Below are 21,605 nucleotides of genomic sequence, written 5' to 3'. Positions count from 1 at the left end.
TATTATTCTGCAGGGAAATTAGTATGCGTCTGAAATGCTGTATCAGTATCCAAATTTCCAGCCATCACATTGCTGGAGATCGTAAAATTGCGTGTTCAGGTAATAAAATCAGAATACAAGGCCAAAGTCAGCACTTGTGAAGGTCACCTTTAACTTGGGTGTATAAAAAATATGGATTTTATCCGATTTAGGAGTTTCTCCAGATACAGACATGAGTTTGTTTGGAGTATTACAAACCTGGATTGAACTATCAAACCTGGAAAATTTGTGGAAATTATTAATCAATATCAATGTATAATTAAAAAATTGGTAACACTACAATAAGGTTCGTTTGTTAACATTAGTTAACTTCATTAGTTAACTGCACATATACAGCCTTTATTAATCTTTGTTAATTTCATTTACTACTATATTAAAATCTTGTTAACATTAGTTAATGCACTGTGAACTAACAATGAACAGCTGTATTTTTATTAACTAATGTTAACAAAGATTAACAAATACAGTAACAAATGTATTGCTCATGGTTAGTTCATGTTACGCAATTCATTAACTAATGTTAACTAATGACCCTTATTGTAAAGTGTTACCAAAAAATTATATAAAAATGACTCTTGTGTGGGGTGGATGGTGATGATGATGACAATTCTTGTTGTTGTTATTATTATGGAATTAGTAAATGAAACCAGTGAACCCACATGACCCCAAAATAGTATTTAGTATTTTCCTGCCTCTGGATCCAGTCTTCATCGTGTGGATTTGCATAGGAATGTCTGTCTGGTAAGGTTTCTGGGAAGATATGACCAGAGTTCATCTCTTAAAAATATTCAGTCAGTGGCTTGAGGCAGGAGTGTATATGGTTTAGAGCTGAGCAATAATATGGATACAGCTTACTTTTGCAATATTTTTTTTCACCATAGTGTATCGATATTCCAACCTATAGTATCGATACTTTTAATAACAAAGTCCTGTTTTAAATGGATTTAAAATGCCGTTAACATTTAATGAAATCTCTCTGTGTCAAACAACCTCCTCAGTTCCTGTAGATCGCTGACTCACTGTCTACAACGCTAACAGTTGCCCGTCATATACATTCATACGGCCAATGTCTCAGAAGTAAGCAGGAGCGAGCATGGTGATATAAGAGCGCCTCCAGCTTGCAGAAAATAATGAAACATTTGTTTAGGCTTTACAGTAACGTTAGCTCTTGAAGTACTTGATTCATTTAGGTTGTAAAAATCATTCGTTATTAATTTCGTTAATTTATCTATACAGCAGCTCTGGAGAAAACAGTGATGTCATCGATCAGCTCAGTTCTCATAAAATGGTGTCAATGCAGGCATATCAATAATGTTGAATATTAAGCATACTGACTATTTCAGTTTTATGAATGTTTACTTAATGCACTTAATTTATTTACAACATACTACTTCAGTTTTACAAATACTGTGGCATCCACATTTTTAGTTAAGTGTTCAGTGACACATTATGCACTTCATACATTTCAGTGTGTTCACTGTGCAGTGACACTGTGCAATGCAAATAGCTTTGCTAATAAATTGGAATGGAAGTTTTTATTTTCCTGCTGAGTTATAAATATAATGTGATACACATACCAGAATACCTCAGGTGGTACACAGTAAGTTGTATTTTCAGCTTTTTTTTTTTTTTTTTTTAAGTATTCATAATATGTATCGTATCGCAATATATCATGACAGATGTATTGCGATATGTATCGAATCGTGAGGCCCTTGCAAATACCCAGCCCTAATATCGTTGGTTGGGTTTCGTGTAATCAAGGACTCAAGAAGGAAGTTTAAATCTACGAATGACTACTTTTAGATTGCTAAAATACAGGCAGTGGATTGTATTTTTGCCCATCATCTGCTTTCAGCAATAAAGATTGTGCTAACCCTAGTTCTGCAATGCCAAAACAACAAAATTCTTATTCATGTTCATATAATTTGATTATTTTTGTATCCTATGGGTTTTAATGAGAATGAGTTTATTAAAGCTTATTAATGTATGGCAGATTTGCTTTTAGTCTGCCCTCTCTGTCTCTGAGCCAATATCACATTTAAAGATGTTTAATGCCTGCAGTTGCGGCTAAATAGGTTTTTAGGTTAAACAAATGGTGATAGGAATTTCCACAGGGGTTGTTAGGAGATGCTCATCATTCTTGCAAAAGTGTAGTCTATTTACAGGTAAATCTCAGCTTTTTCTACTTGCTTCATAAATCATATTCAGACTGAAAACATTTGCTCCCTTGAGAGAGCTTACAACTAGGTATGTTCCGAGCCAATCTCAAGGATTGGTATCGGGGCAGATTAAGCATTTATTTAAGTGAGCCGTTTCGGCTATATTAAGCCAGATAATTTATTTTACGCCAGCTGTCATGCAGGTGTCGTGCAGCCATTGGCTGACAGACTGGCATTCTGGCAACGTGAGCTTCATGCTTTCTAACTTTAAATTCACTTTTTTTTAATTTTTTTATATTAGCAATTTTGCTTATTGCTCGAAGAAATTACTATAAGTTTATATCAGTGGTCTCATATTATTCACAATTGTGACCACACGGTGTTTACAATGTCTACATCGTAAAATGTTTACCATCTACCAATTACAGTGTATATATATATATATATATATATATATATATACTACTGTTCAAAAGATTGGGGTCAGTGAGATTTTTTTAAAATGTTTTTAAAAGAAGTATCTTCTGCTCACCAAGGCTGCATTTGTTTAATAAAAAAACAATAAAAAAAACCCCTGTAATATTGTGAAATATTATGACAATTTAAAATGACTTTTCTATTTTAATATATTTTAAACTGTAATTTATTCCTGTGATCAAAGCTGAATCTTCAGCATCATTACTCCAGTCTTCAGTGTCACATGATCCTTCAGAAATCATTCTAATATGATGATTTGATGTAGGTTTTGAATAGAAAGTTCAAAAGAACAGCATTTATTTAAAATAGAATATTTTCTAACATTATAAATGTCTTTACTGTAACTTTTGATCAGTTTAACTCATCCTCGATGAATAAAAGTATTGATTTATTTTATTTCTTTCCCCCAAAAATAAAACTAAAATTCTTATTGACCCCAAACTTTTGAAGGGTAGTGTTTAATGTTACAAAAGCTTTAGATTTCAGATAAATGCTGTTCTTTTGAACTTTCTATTCATCATAGCATCATGAAATAAAAATGTAAATAACTGTTTTCAACATTGATAATAATCATAAATGTTTCTTGAGCATCAAATCATCATTAGAATGATTTCTGAAGGATCATGTGACACTGAAGACTGGAGTAATGATGCTGAAATTTCAGCTTTGATCACAGGAATAAATTACACTTTACTGTAGAAAACAGCTGTTTTAAATTGGAATAATATTTCACAATATTACTGTTTTTGTTTTGTATTTTTAATCAAATAAATACAGCCTTGGTGAGCAGAAGATACTTCTTTTTAAAACATTAAAAATCTTACTGACCCCAAACCTTTGGATGGATGGATGGATGGATGGATGGATGGAGTAGTATCTTATTATTAGAATAATATAGACCTTTAAATATAATTACTGTAGTAATAATTGTTATATTGAAATGACTCCATAGTGATAGATGGCCCTTTTTTACATTTGAGCCCCTACCCCTGAGAAACTCTCTGCACATCCCTGTGTATTATTGAAGTGTACACCAAGCACTGAGAAAATACAAGTATCGGATCAGGACTCTGTATTTGCAGATACTCAATATTAGGGATGCAGGATATATCGGTATCGGCCGATATATGTTCAATTTTAATGTTATTGTTATCAGCCGATAAGAAATTTTGGCCTATATGTGATGTGATCTAGGAAAACCCGTCGGATGTCGCGCTGGGCCGTTTTCAGTAAATTCAAAAATAGTTTGAATGTCAGTTTTTTTGTCAATTTTTTTTTTCATTAAATTATTATTCTATAACATCTTTTCTCTTATCTCTGAAAATATCTTGGCAAAATCCCCTTGTTTAGTGCAGGAAAACAGCGATTTATAGTGTCAAGCTGAAAATACTCTTTCTCTAATGCATTCTATGCGACCATTTTCTCTAACGCCCGGCAGAGGTGAAAAAAAAAAAAAAACCAATCGCCGTATATCCACCTGTCCGTCTCTTAACACTACAAAGATAGTTTACCTATAAAATAAACCAGATAACATGTACAGCGAATGTGTATTAGTGCGCATTTCGCACCAAGCCTGTTTAAACTATAACGTCACGCAGTTTTATAACAATCGCGTCCCGACGGTGACAGTTATTTAAACCTGTTTTTCTCAAAATTCCGTTCCAGAAAATCATAGCGATCGGCCGAATTCAGATAAACATAACTTTTGCTACCAACAAGCTATGATAAAAATAAAACCAGATTTGGAAAGGGTTTGATACCAGCTTCCATATGATGTCAAAACCTGTAATAGGTAAAATTTCACCATGTGGTGGGTTTTCCCAGATCGCATCACATATATTAAAACTGATAAATAATGGATTATTTCCTTCAGCTGAGACACTTCAGATGCACACTGTTCAACATGATGGTTTTAAATTGCTTGAAAAACTCGAAAAACTTACAACTACTCTTGGATGGGATTGAGTTGGAAAATTTGGGGACATGGATTGTAATCCCTTTTGTTTTGTCTTCATAGGATGAATCTCGCATTAAAGTGACAGTGGTGGATGCCAAGCCTGTGGACCACCGAGAATACAGCAAACGGCTGATCATCAACATAAGGAAGATGGCTCCACAGTAGAAGAGCTGCCATAGTTACATATAACAAATTCCACAGCCATTGTGTGGCTTTTTTGAGTTTCTTACAGTATCGTGTGTACTAATATTTTTCTTTTTCTTTTCTGCTGCTGTTTTTCCCCATTTTGTATTTCTGCCATTAATTTCACAAAAAAAAACTTATTTCATTTTATTTTAAATGCTGCAGGACCAGATTAGTTTGTGCAGTTGTCCCCCAGAATTGACTGATTGAAAAGGCTCTAAAGTTTAAATGCTGATGCGGTTTGTGATAAAGTAGAGGCGGGACTCTAGGGGACTTGGAGTTTGGAGAATTATAGATCAGTGTACATTCAGAGGTCAGCTGCTGTGATCTTAGGTTGGCTAGAGAAAAGTACAAACCCTGTTTTGTGTAAGAATGCCTGGACCAAACCTGCAGAACCTTGATAAGCCTATTCATACTCGTGTGCTTACAATGCACACACTGTATTTATATAGAGACACTATGTCTCTGCTAATTCTGTTGTACAAGTAATAAAGCTGTTTGTGGTCTCGAGTCTATTTTTGTGGCTTTATTTTACGTTCTGAATTTTCTGCTTCATAAAATGGGTTGGGAGCTTAAATGTGCAGTCACATTTACCGTTTGTGAATTTTCAGGGTATCCACGCTATTGTGAATTTTGCGCACAGGCTAACTATCTTCCCATGCATTTGCCAACAGAAAGCCACTTGTTTTGAAAGTGACTTCTATATGAGCTGCGCTTTACAACCCCCCCCCCCCCCCCCCAACATCTCCAAAAAGGCCCCTTAAAACTGTTTCTGTCTATAGCTGTCTGGTGAAATCCCCCAGCAGCAAACAACACAACATAAACATCGTTCTGGCACACTGTTAACATCAGAGATACTGTGTTGTATCCTACGTGAAGGCCAAACAGCCTGTTTTCCTTTTATCCTTTTTTTTTTTTCGTCACCTCACCTTGGCACATCCTTCACCAGCCTGCTGTGATTTGTGGTTTTTAGTGGTATTATTCCTGTTCTTAAGGTCTAGTTGACAAATCTGTTTGTGAATACTAAGGCCCGCTCATATTCATTCCTGTTATTCACGTGTAACAATCTGCGCAAGGAGAGTAGCAAGTGTCACGGCGACTTGCGCACTTTTTAAAGACATTTGAGTGAAAACTACATCCATAGCATCACTTAATGCTTCGTATTAATGCAACTAAGTTTTCGTGAGGCATAGAGACATAATGAGTGATATGTATTTTGTTTAAGCCTCAGGGCAAGTCCAGGCTTGGGATGGAGGCGGGCGCACACGGTGCAAGTCTGCGCCTCTAAGTTTGCCCCTGGCTATTAAGAACAGCATTAAAATATGGCTTAATTTCTCTTTTTTTTTTATGTGATATTGAACTCACTTTAGTCAATATTATGAATATTTCCATCTGAAGTCTGTATATTCCATTCAAATCCAATAACTTTGTACTGGTAAAGTGGTACTGAGCTTGTGTTTCTTCACATTACAATTTAAGGATTCAATTCCCAGTTGATATTCCTATGGTTCACACAAACTGTTTTAACCCTTAAACGCTTACCCTCAGGTCTTTAGTGACCCTGGATGTCATTCACTACCCCCCCAAATTTTTTTTTTTTTTTTTTTTAGTATTCCTCAATCAATTAATTATAAACAATATCACAAGATTTTTTTTTTTTTTTATATATATACAATTCTAAATGCCCCCCATTCCATTCATTTTACATTTACATTTATTCATTTAGCTGACGCTTTTATCCAAAGCGACTTACAATTGCTATATATGTCAGAGGTCGCACGCCTCTGGAGCAACTAGGGGTTAAGTGTCTTGCTCAGGGACACATTGGTGTCTCACAGTGGATTCGAACCCGGGTCTCTCACACCAAAGGCATGTGTCTTATCCATTGCGCTACACCACATTCCATTTTTTGTAAAAATTGTAAACTGAACATATTAGAGTTGATTAAACTGATTCTTAGCTGTTCAAGAACTGAAATGCTTGTTTTGGTATACAGTAAAGCAAGCTGCAATCTGCATTAGTGCCAGGATACTGATAATGTATTGCAAGAAACCATATTGCAATGTATTGTTTTATCAATTATCTGTCCCACCTCAACTAAAGTGTGGAGCAAGCACTAATATATCCTTTTGGAATTGGGCTTTATTTCTTTATTTCTTTTTTCTTTTTTTTATAATCTAACAAATAAATTAATAATAACTTTTGATGTCTTATTGCATGCCTGATTTGCTGATGATTAAACATTTTGACTGATATCAACAGCACGAATGAACAGCTAAATGCACCAATGACAAACAAATCTTATGATACTTTTGAGACAAATGAACAACAAGCACACCCATAACACAATCTTTTAATTGAAAGGCAACACAATGAGGGTTAAAGGACAAATGAGAAATTGTAACTCAAAAGCACCACAGCTGCACAAAAAAAAGAGGAAACAGTTGTAAACTGGTATAGAAAACTAAATTTGGCAACTTCTATGCATTTACATCTATTAGGTGACATCTTATAAGGTGAATAAGTGCAGTTCACCTTTATTCCACAAGGTGGCAATGTCATACACAATGATGAAGTGACGTTTCACTCATAGTTACGAAGGCAGAAAACAAAAGAAGAGGAATCATCAGCAAAACTTGAAATGGCTTAGCGATTTACTGCAGAGCAAGTACTGAACGCAATCAGATATTAGTGTCACTGTCACTTGATGGTGGATCTGGTGAAGATGTTGAAAATAAGTTTTGAGAATATGTTTGAGATGGAGAATATGAGCCAGATGCTGAATGAACTGTGAAATAACCTCTGACGAGGAAAGTGATGATGGTATAAAACATCTGCTCAATCTGAACCCTTCCAAACTCCAAAAGGTAACAAAATATTCTTTATTTTGTTCTTCTGTAATTGTTACTCTAATATCAGAATTAAATTATTGCGACAGGTAGAGATTCATCCATCCGTGTTAGATATAGATCCGGTTCGCGTAAGACCAGGGCTGCGTTTCCCAAAAGCATCGTAAGCCTAAGTTGATCGTAAAAACGATCGTACGACTGATCTTAATATTATGGTCTGTTTCCCAAAAGCATCGTAGCTTAAGTAGCACTTGAAAATCTTCGTAGATCTACGAGTGCTCTGGAGTAATCGTACATCCCTAAGTGCATCGTAAGAAGACAGATTTATGAGGACACCTGCAGGACAACCGGCAGATTACACCTTTAACTTTATTCAAATGCAATGTGATTATAATAAGGTTTTGATTGTACTTTATTGTACACTTTATTACTCTTTTTTTTGTTGTTGGTTAAATTAATGTATAAATTAAATAATTAAAAAGGTCAGAAAACAAAACAAAAAAATAGAAATAATTTAATCTAATAATTTTAATCAAAATTAAATGAATGAACAAAATATAAATTAAAAAAATCCTTTAAATCTGTTAAAAATTACATCTTTGTTTCGATCTATCTCCTCTAAAAGGACATTAATTTCATCTTTTTGAAAGGTATCTTTTCTTTCTTTCTTTTTTCAGACATTTTGTCAGTGCCTATAGACTTGTCTTGATTGCTAATCCACAACATATGACAATTATTAGGTTAAACGTTCAGAATACGATTCCATATAAAGGTTATATTTCAGCACTTCGTGAATGGACAGCGACTCTTAAGTAGCACGTAAAGCGCGTTCTCGCGCGTTCATGTTAAGTGCATTTTTGGGAAACGCTCGTGGAATCGTGGAAACCCGGCCCAGAATGTGTAATAATAATTGGCGAAACATTCATGCATTTAAGGGTTATTGTCAAAATAATTCACTGCCTTCATGATCTAGGGCTAGGCTAATGTTAATCACTAGATAGTGCAATTGTGGAAACAATTAAGGCAAGACACCCCAGGTGAATAGGGTAAAACAAAGAAATAAACTAATAGATATATCACCATACTTCCCCAGTTGACTGATTACATTAATAATTGCAAAAAAAAAAAAAAAAAATTGCATTACAAGTTTTCTGAAATGTTCTGTTTAAATATGCAAATTAGGCATTATCTAATTAAATATACACTAATTTGCATACATTTCTTGAACAAATATTTGAACATTGGATAAAGCCAGGTTAAACATTCTTATTTCATTGTGTTGACATTAGAGTCAAAGATTTTACTGAGGGGATTTTTGGACATTTTCACATTTTCTTTTAGGAATAAAATGTATAAAACCAGACAAATATATGAACAAACCCCTCTGTAAAAACCTTCAGAATATAGACATGCATACAACTGTAAAGTTTGGTGTATGTAAATGCTACTGGAGTGGAGATTTCTGACTCAGTGCAGGAGAAAAAACTCATTTTGAGAAAACAGCCTTTAAAGATATGTACTGTAAATGAAATCTGCAGACGCAAATAGATAAAGATAGATTTAAAAGTGTATTTTGGATGTTTTCTTTCCACTAGTCTAAAAAAAAACTTTATGAAAAGCCCAAAATCTCATAATATCCAGATGCTTGAAAACAAAACAGTGTTTTTCCCTGTAGTGTCTTGCCTTAAGACCATTATGCTTTCGGAGTATTTTATTTAATTGACTCATTAGGCTATGAACTTAACATGCATAAACATTATAAACATCAAACAATAATTTAAAATGGAAAATTGGCATTGTTTGTATTTCTCTGGGTCTAATTTGTATTCAAGCACGGTGTAGATAAAAACATTTATTTTTTAATTGTGCACAGTAAATTAAATTAAAATATAATGACAATTGAAATACCTCATTATGAAAATATAAAACACTAATAAAGCAAAAAACAATAAATAAAATGAATAAATAGAACAACTTCTACATCAATCTACCTTTCTCTACATGCATATTTGAAAATTTCTGATTGTGTAACAGTAGTTCATATATAATGACAATTCAATTGCAAAGGGGAAAAATAGTAAAGAAAGGCACATTACCTCAGTATAAACAAATAAAACGTAAAAATAATTATTCATTACTTGATATAATTAATAAATAAAATGAAATAATAAACTGAAATAAAAACATTTTTATTCTTCTATATCAGTCTACATTTCTTTACATTATATGTGAACATTTTTGGCAGAATCTCTAACCATTTTGCACTCTATATTGCGTCATTATATTGTTCTTTCATGTTCGTATTCTTCGGTGACATCTCCTGATGAAGCCAAACAGATAAACGGTTCGTCAGCTGCACTTCACAAAATCTAAACACCATGAAAAGTCTTATAAATCCACTGAAGTGATAACAGCTGAGAAGAGAGTAGTGAAGAAGTTTCTGCAGGAGGATTATCGTAGACTCCTTGGAGGGAGATGCGCTCTGCTATTACCCAGACTACGAAAGTGCTCTTGGCAGGTCTCAGAACGGCAGATAAAGGAAAATGAGTGTGGTAATGAAGATGCCCGTTGCCTGGTTGCTTTTTTGCATTGCGCTGAGGCCTTCCGCCCTGATTAAGACAGTAAACAGTGATTTGGCTCAGGGGAGCGATGAAGATTATCTTTTAGGCTTGCACTGGTCTAGCCCTGCTTATTGTGACAAGGCTGAGAAGCACAGATAGTAAATTCATAAATTCATACAGGTTTGGAACAATTTGAGGGCGAGTAAATGATGACAGAATTTTCATTTTTGGGTGAACTATTCCTTTAACTGTGAAGGGTGTTGTGGGAATTCAGCTAATGGCATCTTTTCCACTTGTCTTCCCTTAAAGGTGAATTTTGTGTTTTTGTACCGTTAAAATATGTTCTCCCATCCCAGTTTAATGTGCGGACCAGAAAGTAATCCTATAAACCAGGTTTATAAGATTAAAAAAATAAATAAAGGTAATTGCAACTTTGTATATCATAACTGCAACTTTTTTAAAAGTGACTTTACATCTCACAAATTACAAATTTATTTCTCATAATTACTTTTCACAATGTGGCTATTTCTTGAAAATAAATTTATATCTCACCGAGTATTTTTATTAATTAATGTTATAATTTATTTACTTGTAGTAATTTATTAATTTACTTTAAATTTATTTATTTACTTTTTCATTTATTTTTGTTTTTATTTTATTTTATTTATTTATTTATTTTACTATTTTTTATTCTTGAGTTGAAACTGGCAAAACTTTGTTTTGTTGTTGTTGTTGTTTTAATTTATTTATTATTTTATTTAACCTTCCTCTTTTATTTTTTAAAGACAAAACTGAAATTTTATTTTATTTTTTTACTTTGTTTTGTTGTTGTTGTTGTTTTAATTAATTAATTATTTTATTTAACCTTCCTCTTTTATTTTTAAAGGCAAAACTGAAATTTTATTTTATTTTATTTTATTTTATTTTATTTTATTTTATTTTATTTTATTTTATTTTATTTTATTTTATTTCATTAACTTTCCTCTTCTATTTTTTACCCTGAGGTGGAAACTGCCTTCCATAGTTTGGTGTCACTAGTGGCATAAAAATGATGCAAATAGCATCACACAGGTGTTTTGGAAGTGATTGTCTCTGTTTGTACGTTCATGTGATTTGACTCTTAAACAGACTGTAAAGCAGCAGTACTGATGATGGCAGCATGCCCGAGACAAATGCAGAGATAGCCTTCAGATGGGAGACCATAATTGTAATGAATGGAGAGGGGAGAACAGTATGTGGGCGTCTCACTTAAGATTCATGGGCCCGCTGCAGATGCGGAGGCTTGGAGAAGAGGAATCAGAGAGAGAGAGAGAAAGCGGGTGTCAGTAAGACTTAACCAAGGCCTTATAGTCTGAGCAGGGTTTGAGATGCACGCATCAACATTGCAGACAAAACATTTTGTTGTTAGAGTAAGTTAGTTATATTGTCCTGTCCTTTCAATTAGATTTAGAAAATTCCACAGTTACATGGTTGGCAGGTGCAGGGCAGATACTTTTTATAATTGTTGAGATAAAAAGAAAACCGGCTGCGTATCCTGCGGAAAAGTGGCTGAGATTGAATTTGTAGATACAAATGACATTGTGACTCCTCTCCTGTTCTCTTCTGTAATTGGATTAGGCTCTAGATAGTGTTTTTGTTTTCTATTGTCAGACACCGGATTACTCAGACGTCTTCTTTCATGCCAATAAATAATACATTTTGGCAGCAATAGGGGTGAGCGTTGTTATTTCTCTGTGCAGCATCTATATCTGCCACACAGGAGCTTTTTTACTCCAAATGTGGATCATTCCTTTTTATTCAGCTTTAGTCTGTAAATCCTTGTGTAAGTGTCAGTCTGTGAAAATAAATACAATTTCGCAGAGCATCCTTCCCATCCCCACAACCCTTGTGACAATAATTTGAACGTGGATGGAATTTTGTAGCAACAGAGACACGAAATTTTCAAAACCGTGTATTTGAAGACACTGAAAATCATTCACCATTTTAAAATGTAATTTATTCATGTGATGGCAAAGCTGAATTTTCAGCTTTAAATAATGTTCATTACATATTTTACAGACTCAATTTTTAATTCAGTCATACAGTTGAATTTAAATAGTGCTACAATTTCCCCTAAACACACAGGCAAGATACACTCACCTAAAGGATTATTAGGAACACCATACTAATATTGTGTTTGACCCCCTTTCGCCTTCAGAACTGCCTTAATTCTACGTGGCATTGGTTAAACAAGGTGCTGAAAGCATTCTTTAGAAATGTTGGCCCATATTGATAGGATAGCATCTTGCAGTTGATGGAGATTTGTGGGATGCACATCCAGGGCACGAAGCTCCCGTTCCACCACATCCCAAAGATGCTCTATTGGGTTGAGATCTGGTGACTGTGGGGGCCATTTTAGTACAGTGAACTCATTGTCATGTTCAAGAAACCCATTTGAAATGATTCGAGCTTTGTGACATGGTGCATTATCCTGGGGGATGGGTACATGGTGGTCATAAAGGGATGGACATGGTCAGAAACAATGCTCAGGTAGGCCGTGGCATTTAAACGATGCCCAATTGGCACTAAGGGGCCTAAAGTGTGCCAAGAAAACATCCCCCACACCATTACACCACCACCACCAGCCTGCACAGTGGTAACAAGGCATGATGGATCCATGTTCTCATTCTGTTTACGCCAAATTCTGACTCTACCATCTGAATGTCTCAACAGAAATCGAGACTCATCAGACCAGGCAACATTTTTCCAGTCTTCAACTGTCCAATTTTGGTGAGCTCGTGCAAATTGTAGCCTCTTTTTCCTATTTGTAGTGGAGATGAGTGGTACCCGGTGGGGTCTTCTGCTGTTGTAGCCCATCCGCCTCAAGGTTGTGCGTGTTGTGGCTTCACAAATGCTTTGCTGCATACCTCGGTTGTAATGAGTGGTTATTTCAGTTAAAGTTGCTCTTCTATCAGCTTGAATCAGTCGGCCCATTCTCCTCTGACCTCTAGCATCAAGGCATTTTCGCCCACAGGACTGCCGCATACTGGATGTTTTTCCCTTTTCACACCATTCTTTGTAAACCCTAGAAATGGTTGTGCATGAAAATCCCAGTAACCGAGCAGATTGTGAAATACTCAGACCGGCACCAACAACCATGCCACGCTCAAAATTGCTTAAATCACCTTTCTTTCCCATTCTGACATTCAGTTTGGAGTTCAGGAGATTGTCTTGACCAGGACCACACCCCCAGAGCCATATAGAGAGAGAGTTGCGACAACTCCATTGACTACAATGGAACGCTTTTTTTACAGCAATGGCGGCTCGTAGAGCCTTTCAATAGTTCCCGGAAGTAACAGCAGCGCGGTAGAACAGACCGTTTGTGATGCAGTTTTAAAAGATAAGACGTTTAAAGAATAAGATTGTATATTATCAGATTATCTGAATCAAATAAACTTGTGTTTTAAAGCATGCTAGTTGATTCTGAAGCACTTCCTGGAACTATCTGAGGTCTACGCGAATCACGTGACAACTAAGAATTTTGAACTTCCGTTGTCGCAACTCTCTCTCTATATGGCTCTGCACACCCCTAAATGCATTGAAGCAACTGCCATGTGATTGGTTGATTAGATAATTGCATTAATGAGAAATTGAACAGGTGTTCCTAATAATCCTTTAGGTGAGTGTAGATGCAATGCTGTGCATTGCTTAAAACTGTAATACAAATATGGGATGCTAAAATTACTATTTAAATTTAGCTGTTTATATTTTGTCACAAAATGTTGTAAAAGTCTGTATGCATTATCATACAATAGGCTTTGAGGACTTAACATATGTTCAGCTGTCTTAAACCCTTGCAGGACTATTAGCATGCATATATCACTGTAATGTATGGATGAGGAGACTGCAGTGAGCAATTTAAAGTGTGCCGCTGTAATGAATGAATATTTAATATCCGCTAAATGGTTACAAAATTATCTGACAGGCCACAGTATGAGTTATGAGATCAGTCCAAGACTGATCATTTTTGTTCTGGTCCTCCAGCACTAGACCATGTGACTCAAATTGCAATTCAGTTAACCGAGCTAAACTGCCTTGTCCTGAACAGAGATAAATTGACACAGGGTGCAGTTTATGAGATGGAGACTAATAGAGACATTATGATAAAACACCATATTCTGGTGTTATTTATTGTGTCTGGAGAATGTAGACTGATTTGTGTTTGTCAAAAATGTGTTCGTCTAGAGGTTTTGTTTCTTGGCACTGAGCAGGTGAAGGGTTTGGAAAGTGAGATAAATCATAAAAGAAACATAATACAAAGGCAGAACATCAAAGGTGTGTCACATCACCGGTGCGTCTACATTCTCCTTTAAACCTAACTTTGAAGTCGTATAGTCCAACTTTTGATAATCTCAAAAAATATTTTGATATTTTTAGATGTATGCAGATGTTGTAGATGATGTGTGTTTAACTTTTATTTGAGGTGTTTTTTCATGAATGTTGAATGAAAGGTAATATCATTGTACAAGATCAACAGTATACTTTTGAAATAAAAAAAATATAAGAGTTTTGTTCAGACATAATCTTGCTGGTGGAATAAGAAGAAACAATATTATCAAAGGACAAGGGTTTTCAAACTGGGACGCAAGGGGAAGCTGGAATATTTGAGAGTAAAACAAAGGTTTTAAATGTATTTTTAACAATACATTTTAACATATTTATCAACTTTGATCTAAGAAATAAAAAGGTTAACACAACTAACATATATTGAAACAATGACAAGATTAAAGCTTTAAAAATAATAAAATTGATAATATATATAAAAAATATAATATATAAAATATTTGCAGTATATTTATTTTTTTTAAAGTTCTTTTTACAAGAAAATACATAGTGGCCTTTTCATATTGACAATAACTGGCAGAATGGCTCAATGGAAGAAATGTTTTCACTTCATTTAATTTCTCTCTTCTTGTTTTTTCTTTGCTCCATTTTCATGACTGCCTGCTGCACCATCCAGAAAACACCATCCAGAAAAGCTCTTAACATCAATGGACTTCAGTAAACACTGCTTTAAAACAGCTCTGCAGGCTTCTCTACAGACATGATTATGTAACAGTCCCCTGCATTCATACAGTTTAATTGTACATCAGAACCGCTAAGGCCTAAAGTTCACCCAAAAATAGTTGAAGATTGTTTGAACCGGAACTATTCCTCAACTTGAGTCCGAGTGGGGGACTAGTCAACTGTGAGTGTGCTGCACAGTGACAAGCAGAGACGCCTCAGTCTGTGCAGATCAATGCAGTCACATTGGTTTGGCTAGTCTTGAGGACTTGAGAGAGAGAGAGAGAGGAGAGAGAGAGTTCAAGCAAAAAAAGAAGAGCACTTGCTGGGCACTTTGGTTTGAGGTTGCAGTTTTCTTTCGCATTCGTTTGATACTGATGATTTCTGCGTTATTCGCCTGGAGTCATATAGTTCTGTATTAATTCCTCTGGCTCCATGATCGTTTTTTCCCCTTCAAAAAATCATAAAGATGCATCTCTCAGGTACAGTCACAAAAGAACATGTCTGAAGTGAAATTAATTCTCACTTTCTGTACTTTTGCCTAATCTTAGTATGATATATTTTGTTTGATCAGTGCAATTTTTCTTCACTCTATCCCCCCGCCATTAGTTCAAACCACTTCATACACTTGAAAGAAGTGGGCTCATTTACTCACTGTCAGTTAAACCTTCTCAAGATGAGTGGGAAAATCTGTCTCTGTCTATATGAATGTTGTATCTCACTTAAAGCACACTCAGATATCTCTACTCCAGGTCAGTGGGAGAGAATCTGACATCTGATTTTAGATTTTAAAAGCAAAGGCAGATTTGAGAGGATCCCTCCAGTCACTCATGAGTATGGTTGAGAGTGGGCCGGGGAGAAGACAGACAGATGATGACTGAGTTGAAACGTGGAGTACTACAATGACAGAATCATCTGCAGTGCTGTCAGACATTACTCTTATCTCCTCTGTTTCCACTCCATCTGTCAGTGAATATATGACACAATTCACAATCCTCCTTGGGTCCCACCGAACATATGTGGAAAAGAAAACATGACATCAAAATGCACTTTCTAAATAAATGTCAATTTATACTATTGTTTTATTGTGTGTGCATGCTTTTCTAACGAAAAAAGTTTGATTTAATTACCTTTAATCAACAATCTCTCTACTGCTATTTTAGCTAACGTAACCAAGTTGGTTTTATATTGACGTATTTAAGACGAACAGCACAATTGTGAGTATGATGTTGCTTTTTAACAGATAATCAAGAGGTAAATATTAATTAACTGACATTTTAGACAGTATTGCCAGATAGCCTATACTTTTGCTCTGCTAAAGAACATACACAGTAAAATCCCTTTTTCTGTCTAGCTTTTGCATAGTTTACTTGCTGTTTAAAAATCATTTGAAACTTAGCTAACTGGGAACTCCAGTAGTAATAAAAAGATTTATCGCGAGTTCTGTCATGGAAACTATATATAAACCTTAATTAAAAATGTAATTATCACTTTTATAAAATTTGAATTTACACCTGTATGATATTACGCTGTACCCACATTGGACCAGAAACGCAGCACCAGTAGTTTCAGACCAGCAGCCACAGGACAACCTGTCACTCACATGAGATCACCACAATGATCCTACCATCCAATCAATAGAATGGTGCAGGTATGATGTCAGAACCCAGAAGTCTATTTCGCCGCTGGTTACTTCGAGATTTTCCTTGGGGTTTTATAATATTTTTTGGGGGGGATTTATGTGTAAAATAAAGCCTGCCCTGTGGTGAACATAACTTGACTATACTTTGACATTTTGTTCTACAATGTAAACTGCACACACTCACACTCCAAGGTGCCTTTTCTAATTACTTTAGTTTAGACACCCATGCTAAAGTTGACTAAAAAGAGGAATAAAAAAATCATCTTTTGGAAATTGAACTTAATGCCTTAATTAAAAACATTAGGAAAAATCCAAGTTTAAGGACACCTATTTTCTTTGTGAATGAATAATGTATCGTAAATAAATAAATGTTCTTCCTTAAAATACAGGGTGCATAAGTCTGGACACCCCTATGTTAAATTCCCATAGAGGCAGGCAGATTTTTTTTTTTAAAGGCCAGTTACTTCATGGGTCCAGGATACTATGCATCCTGATAAAGTTCCCTTGGCCTTTGGAATTAAAATAGCCCCACATCATCACATAGCCTTCACCATACCTAGAGATTGGCATGGTTTTATTTCAGTTAGCTATTAGCTGGTTTGATTTGCATTGAGAGATGATCTTATGGAAAGTACTCCATGCCAATCTCTTGGTATATGTGATGATGTGGGGCTATTTTAATTCCAAAGGCCAAGGGAACTTTATCAGGATGCATAGTATCCTGGACCCATGAAGTAACTGGCCTTTAAAAAAAAAATCTGCCTGCCTCTATGGGAATTTAAAGGAGTCATAATGTTGTGTTACCTTGGATACCCAAATGCTCTATTATAGTATTTTAGGCACTTCTAAAAAAGAAAAGTGGAAAAAAAAATCAACACAGAGCCCCTCAGACCCTTATTTCTAAAGGCATTATTGTCTCGCGAGATCTGATGCGATGTTTTGGCTGTCGTGGACGGTCATTATAATAATGCACATGAGGGGCGCGTTGATTGGTTGCAGGAATGTATTTTACTACTTCCAAGCGGTACAAAAACATAGACAAAATACTGCAATAGCTCAATAAATGTGACGGTACTTATTGTTAGTGAAATTGTAATCACAACCAAAGAAAAAAGAAAAAATACACCATTGCCAGATACATTCTTACAGAAGCCCCACTAACTGAAAGCTATTTTCAAACTGCATGTTTTGCATGAGTTTGGCTAATAATGTTTAGTGGTATATTGTTTTCATACTTGCATTTAAACAGTTTTAGCCACTGAGCATGGACTCCTGTACCGTCACTACTGTAGCTGCTAGTGTAAAACAAAGTCGAAAGATGTGGCTAGCATTCGTAGAGTCCATTCCCCGTGTTTACCTCGAAGGTAACGTTACATACAATAGCCGCATTAGCTGTTAGCTGCTATTTGTTAACCACAGTAGAGCAATAAAAACACAGTCTTACCTTTTCAATTTCTGGCAAGTCCCTGATGGTTGGGATGGCACCTTTTCCCAAACGGAGCTTCGAGGCCAAGTTCGCCTGATACTGCCCCAAATTTGTAAAAGATTCCGGTGTAAAATGTTTAGCACACACACCTAACGATACGCCACTTGAAAGAGTTGTTGGGACAGCGTCATTAAAAATGAATTTCATCCACTGTTCCCTGATAGTTTCGTCCGTTTTTGGTAGATAAAACACATTTGCATGTTGTTTGTGGCAGTCACCCACAGAGCATCTCAGGTGTGCACTCGATTTCTCCATCTTTCTCGAGTCAACTAAACTGAATCTGAGGGGGAGAGGGGGAGAGGGGCGGGCTTCCCGCGGCATAGGTTTGCGGTGTCCATATTTGGTATATCCTCCCCCGTCTTGACGTCAAGAAGGGGAAGAAATCAAAATCTCGTTTTTTCGTGCGCGTGCACGTGGCCTATTTTACAAACCCCGAGGTAAACAAACGCTTCACTTTTAAATATCGGCTTCCCGGCCAGTGTATAATCATTATGCAATCATAACATACATTGATTCTCGTGGAAAAGTGAAATTTCTACATTATGACTCCTTTAACATAGGGGTGTCCAGACTTATGCACCCTGTATTTTAAGGAAGAACATTTATTTATTTACGATACATTATTCATTCACAAAGAAAATTGGTGTCCTTAAAGGTTGGATTTTTCCTAATTTTTTTAATTAAGGCATTAAGTTCAATTTCCAAAAGATGATTTTTTTATTCCTCTTTTTAGTCAACTTTTGCATAGGTGTCTAAACTTATGCATAGCACTGTATAGTGTAATTTACGGCGTAGAACAAAACGTCAAAGTATAGTCAAGTTAAGGTTACCACAGGCTTTATTTTACGCAAACATTTTAAAACCTCATTATAAAACCCCATAGGAAAACTTTGAAGGAACCAGTGGCGAATTAGTCTTCCAGGTTCTGACATCATACCTGCATCACTCTATTCCCACTGGACAAAATCAAGTCCTGCCCTGATTTCTCTTTCCGAGAAGCCGTTTCACTCAGATATGTGTCACAACAGGGAAGAAAAACTATTGTAACATTCCTGCCGACTTTATGAGTTTGACGTAATTCTGAATTAATGTTAAATTGGCGATGGCGAGTGCTCCATTTTCCCCCATTTAGGACTACTGGGCACCACCTAATTCATATATGTATTTATTTGCTACTGCATTTCATTTAACACTCAGAAGTGTGCCAAGTTCATAAGGTTCAATTGGTTGTAAATGCCATTTCATGATGTTTGTTTTTTTTGCCATTGCTTTCTCTGCACAGAGACAAAAGGCAGTGGCCCAACAAATCCAGAAATCTTTTTAATTATCAATGTAAATGCAGTTGGGCAAATTAGTTTTGGTTTGGCAGATACTTTGTTTGTTTTGGAGCATTATTTACAGACCGGCTTGGCTAAGTAAGCTTACTGCCAAATGAGCTAACAGACCAAAGCTGTGGTGTTGAGAGCAATGGTGTGTTTATTGTGCGACAAGCATCAATGAAGAAAAACCAAGGTTATGCCACTGCATAACTTTGAGTAGATATAATCACTGGAAAGCAACCAATACCAGAAATAGAGGCCTGTAAAATGAAAGATAAGACACTGAGTAGGCAAGATCTAACCATCACAGCCAAAGGCGCCACATCTGTAGTAATACTCTCCCATCCTATGCTGAAACACTGTGTCCGAAACTGGCCCACTGGTGACCCTCTGTTTCCTAGTGGGCAATTGATGTAGTTGGAAGACCGCTGTAAGATCATAAGCACAGCCTGTCCTGCAGTCTGCTCTGGAACGTGATAGGACTGCACAGACCTGTCAAGAAAGAGATATGTCTGTTTGGAAGCCGCGGCAATGTCTTGTTAGCAAAGGTTTACTGTGAGCTCTGCCACGGAAAGTAACGCTGTGGGCAGTGTGACGAAGGGCCGACTCGAGGCTTCAAAGCTGTTCTGAGCAGCAGGCGAGCCCTGAACTAAATCCAGCCTTTCAAGCCCACTGTGTTGGTTTTCTTTCCAGGTCTTGTCCCCAGATTCTCCTGTGGCTCCGGGTGGGAGGTCTGGCAGAACATAATGTGAAAAACAAACAGCAGCTATCATTGAAACCTGAATTAGCATCATTTCTTTTTCTCCCTGTACATAAATATATACAATTGTAGAATGCCTATAATAAAGTTTCTAGTCAAATGCAACAGGCTTGAGAATCAAAAGAGCATTTAAGTTATTAAGAATGGTTATAATAAAAAATGCAGATTGTTCTAAAATAATATATACCTTACAGTCATTCACTTTCATCTTAAGCTACTATTATGGTGAGTGGAAATAATCATGTCTAACACATTTGCTTTGCTCCAAAACAGCAGCATTTTTAGGCAGCATAGTCCCCACACAAAGGCCTTTCCTAAATTATCTCAATTATGTCTCTAAAGACTTATATCAATTTTTTTTTATTACATTATATTAATTATAAATTATATTTACAAACAAAATCTAAAAATATATAAATAATATTTATAAACAAAAATATGAAGAACCTTTTACACCCATGGAACATTTCCAATACACAAACAGTTTTTATTTATTTTTTATTTTTAGTGGTTTAGATTATTAAAATGTTCTTCACACTAAGTTAAAGTACTAAGTCGTTTTTTTTTGTTAAATGTGTTAATAAAAAAATAAAATAAAATAAAAAGTCAATACTTCATCACTCCTTCTTCCAAAACTTGTTTTTGTCTTACCTTGATCCACTATGGTAAGCCTATAATAAGTTTTTATATTTTAGATGGAGCGTGATGGATTTCGCCATGTCACTTGCCCATGTGTGTCTCAGACTCTCATCATATCCACAAATAGAGAAAAGTTGCTCCGGCTACTTTGACAAGTGTGTGGTGTGGGATTAGCATAGGTTAGATATTACAACGAGCGAGAAAGGTTGACATGGAGCACACTAAATCTCCAATCTCCGGGGGATCACCTGTTTTAAAAAAAAATGCCGAACAGGAGAGTCTGCTGGCAAAAAGATAATGCGACAGAGCTCGTAATAAAACAAGAATCAACATTGGCTTGGCTTTTCAGAGATGGCGAGAACAGAAGGATTTGTAAAAGCAACGTGGAGATGCCGTTTTTATTAACTGGTGAGTAGGGTATTTAGTGAACAGATAAAGCAGTTTTGGTTTCCTAAAGAACCTTTCAGTTAACAGTTCTGAAAGTAAAAATT

The 21,605-nt window shown here is 35.7% G+C and overlaps 1 protein-coding gene across 1 annotated transcript in view; it reads left to right on the top strand.

The window, feature by feature from the left end:
- The window catches only part of rpa1 (replication protein A1), a 44,851-nt gene extending 39,526 nt beyond the window's left edge, over positions 1-5,325 (top strand). The window contains exon 17 of the mRNA XM_084419045.1: positions 4,693-5,325. Within this exon, the coding sequence (XP_084275171.1) occupies positions 4,693-4,797 (105 nt within the window). The 3' untranslated portion in view covers positions 4,798-5,325. The remainder of the gene's footprint in view (positions 1-4,692) is intronic.
- The last annotated feature ends 16,280 nt before the right edge of the window (positions 5,326-21,605 follow it).

The sequence above is a fragment of the Rutilus rutilus genome (genome assembly GCF_951802725.1).
Source record: "Rutilus rutilus genome assembly, chromosome: 9".
Taxonomy (NCBI): domain Eukaryota; kingdom Metazoa; phylum Chordata; class Actinopteri; order Cypriniformes; family Leuciscidae; genus Rutilus; species Rutilus rutilus.
Note: the sequence above shows the minus strand (reverse complement) of the source record. Positions and strands in the feature narration are given on the sequence as shown.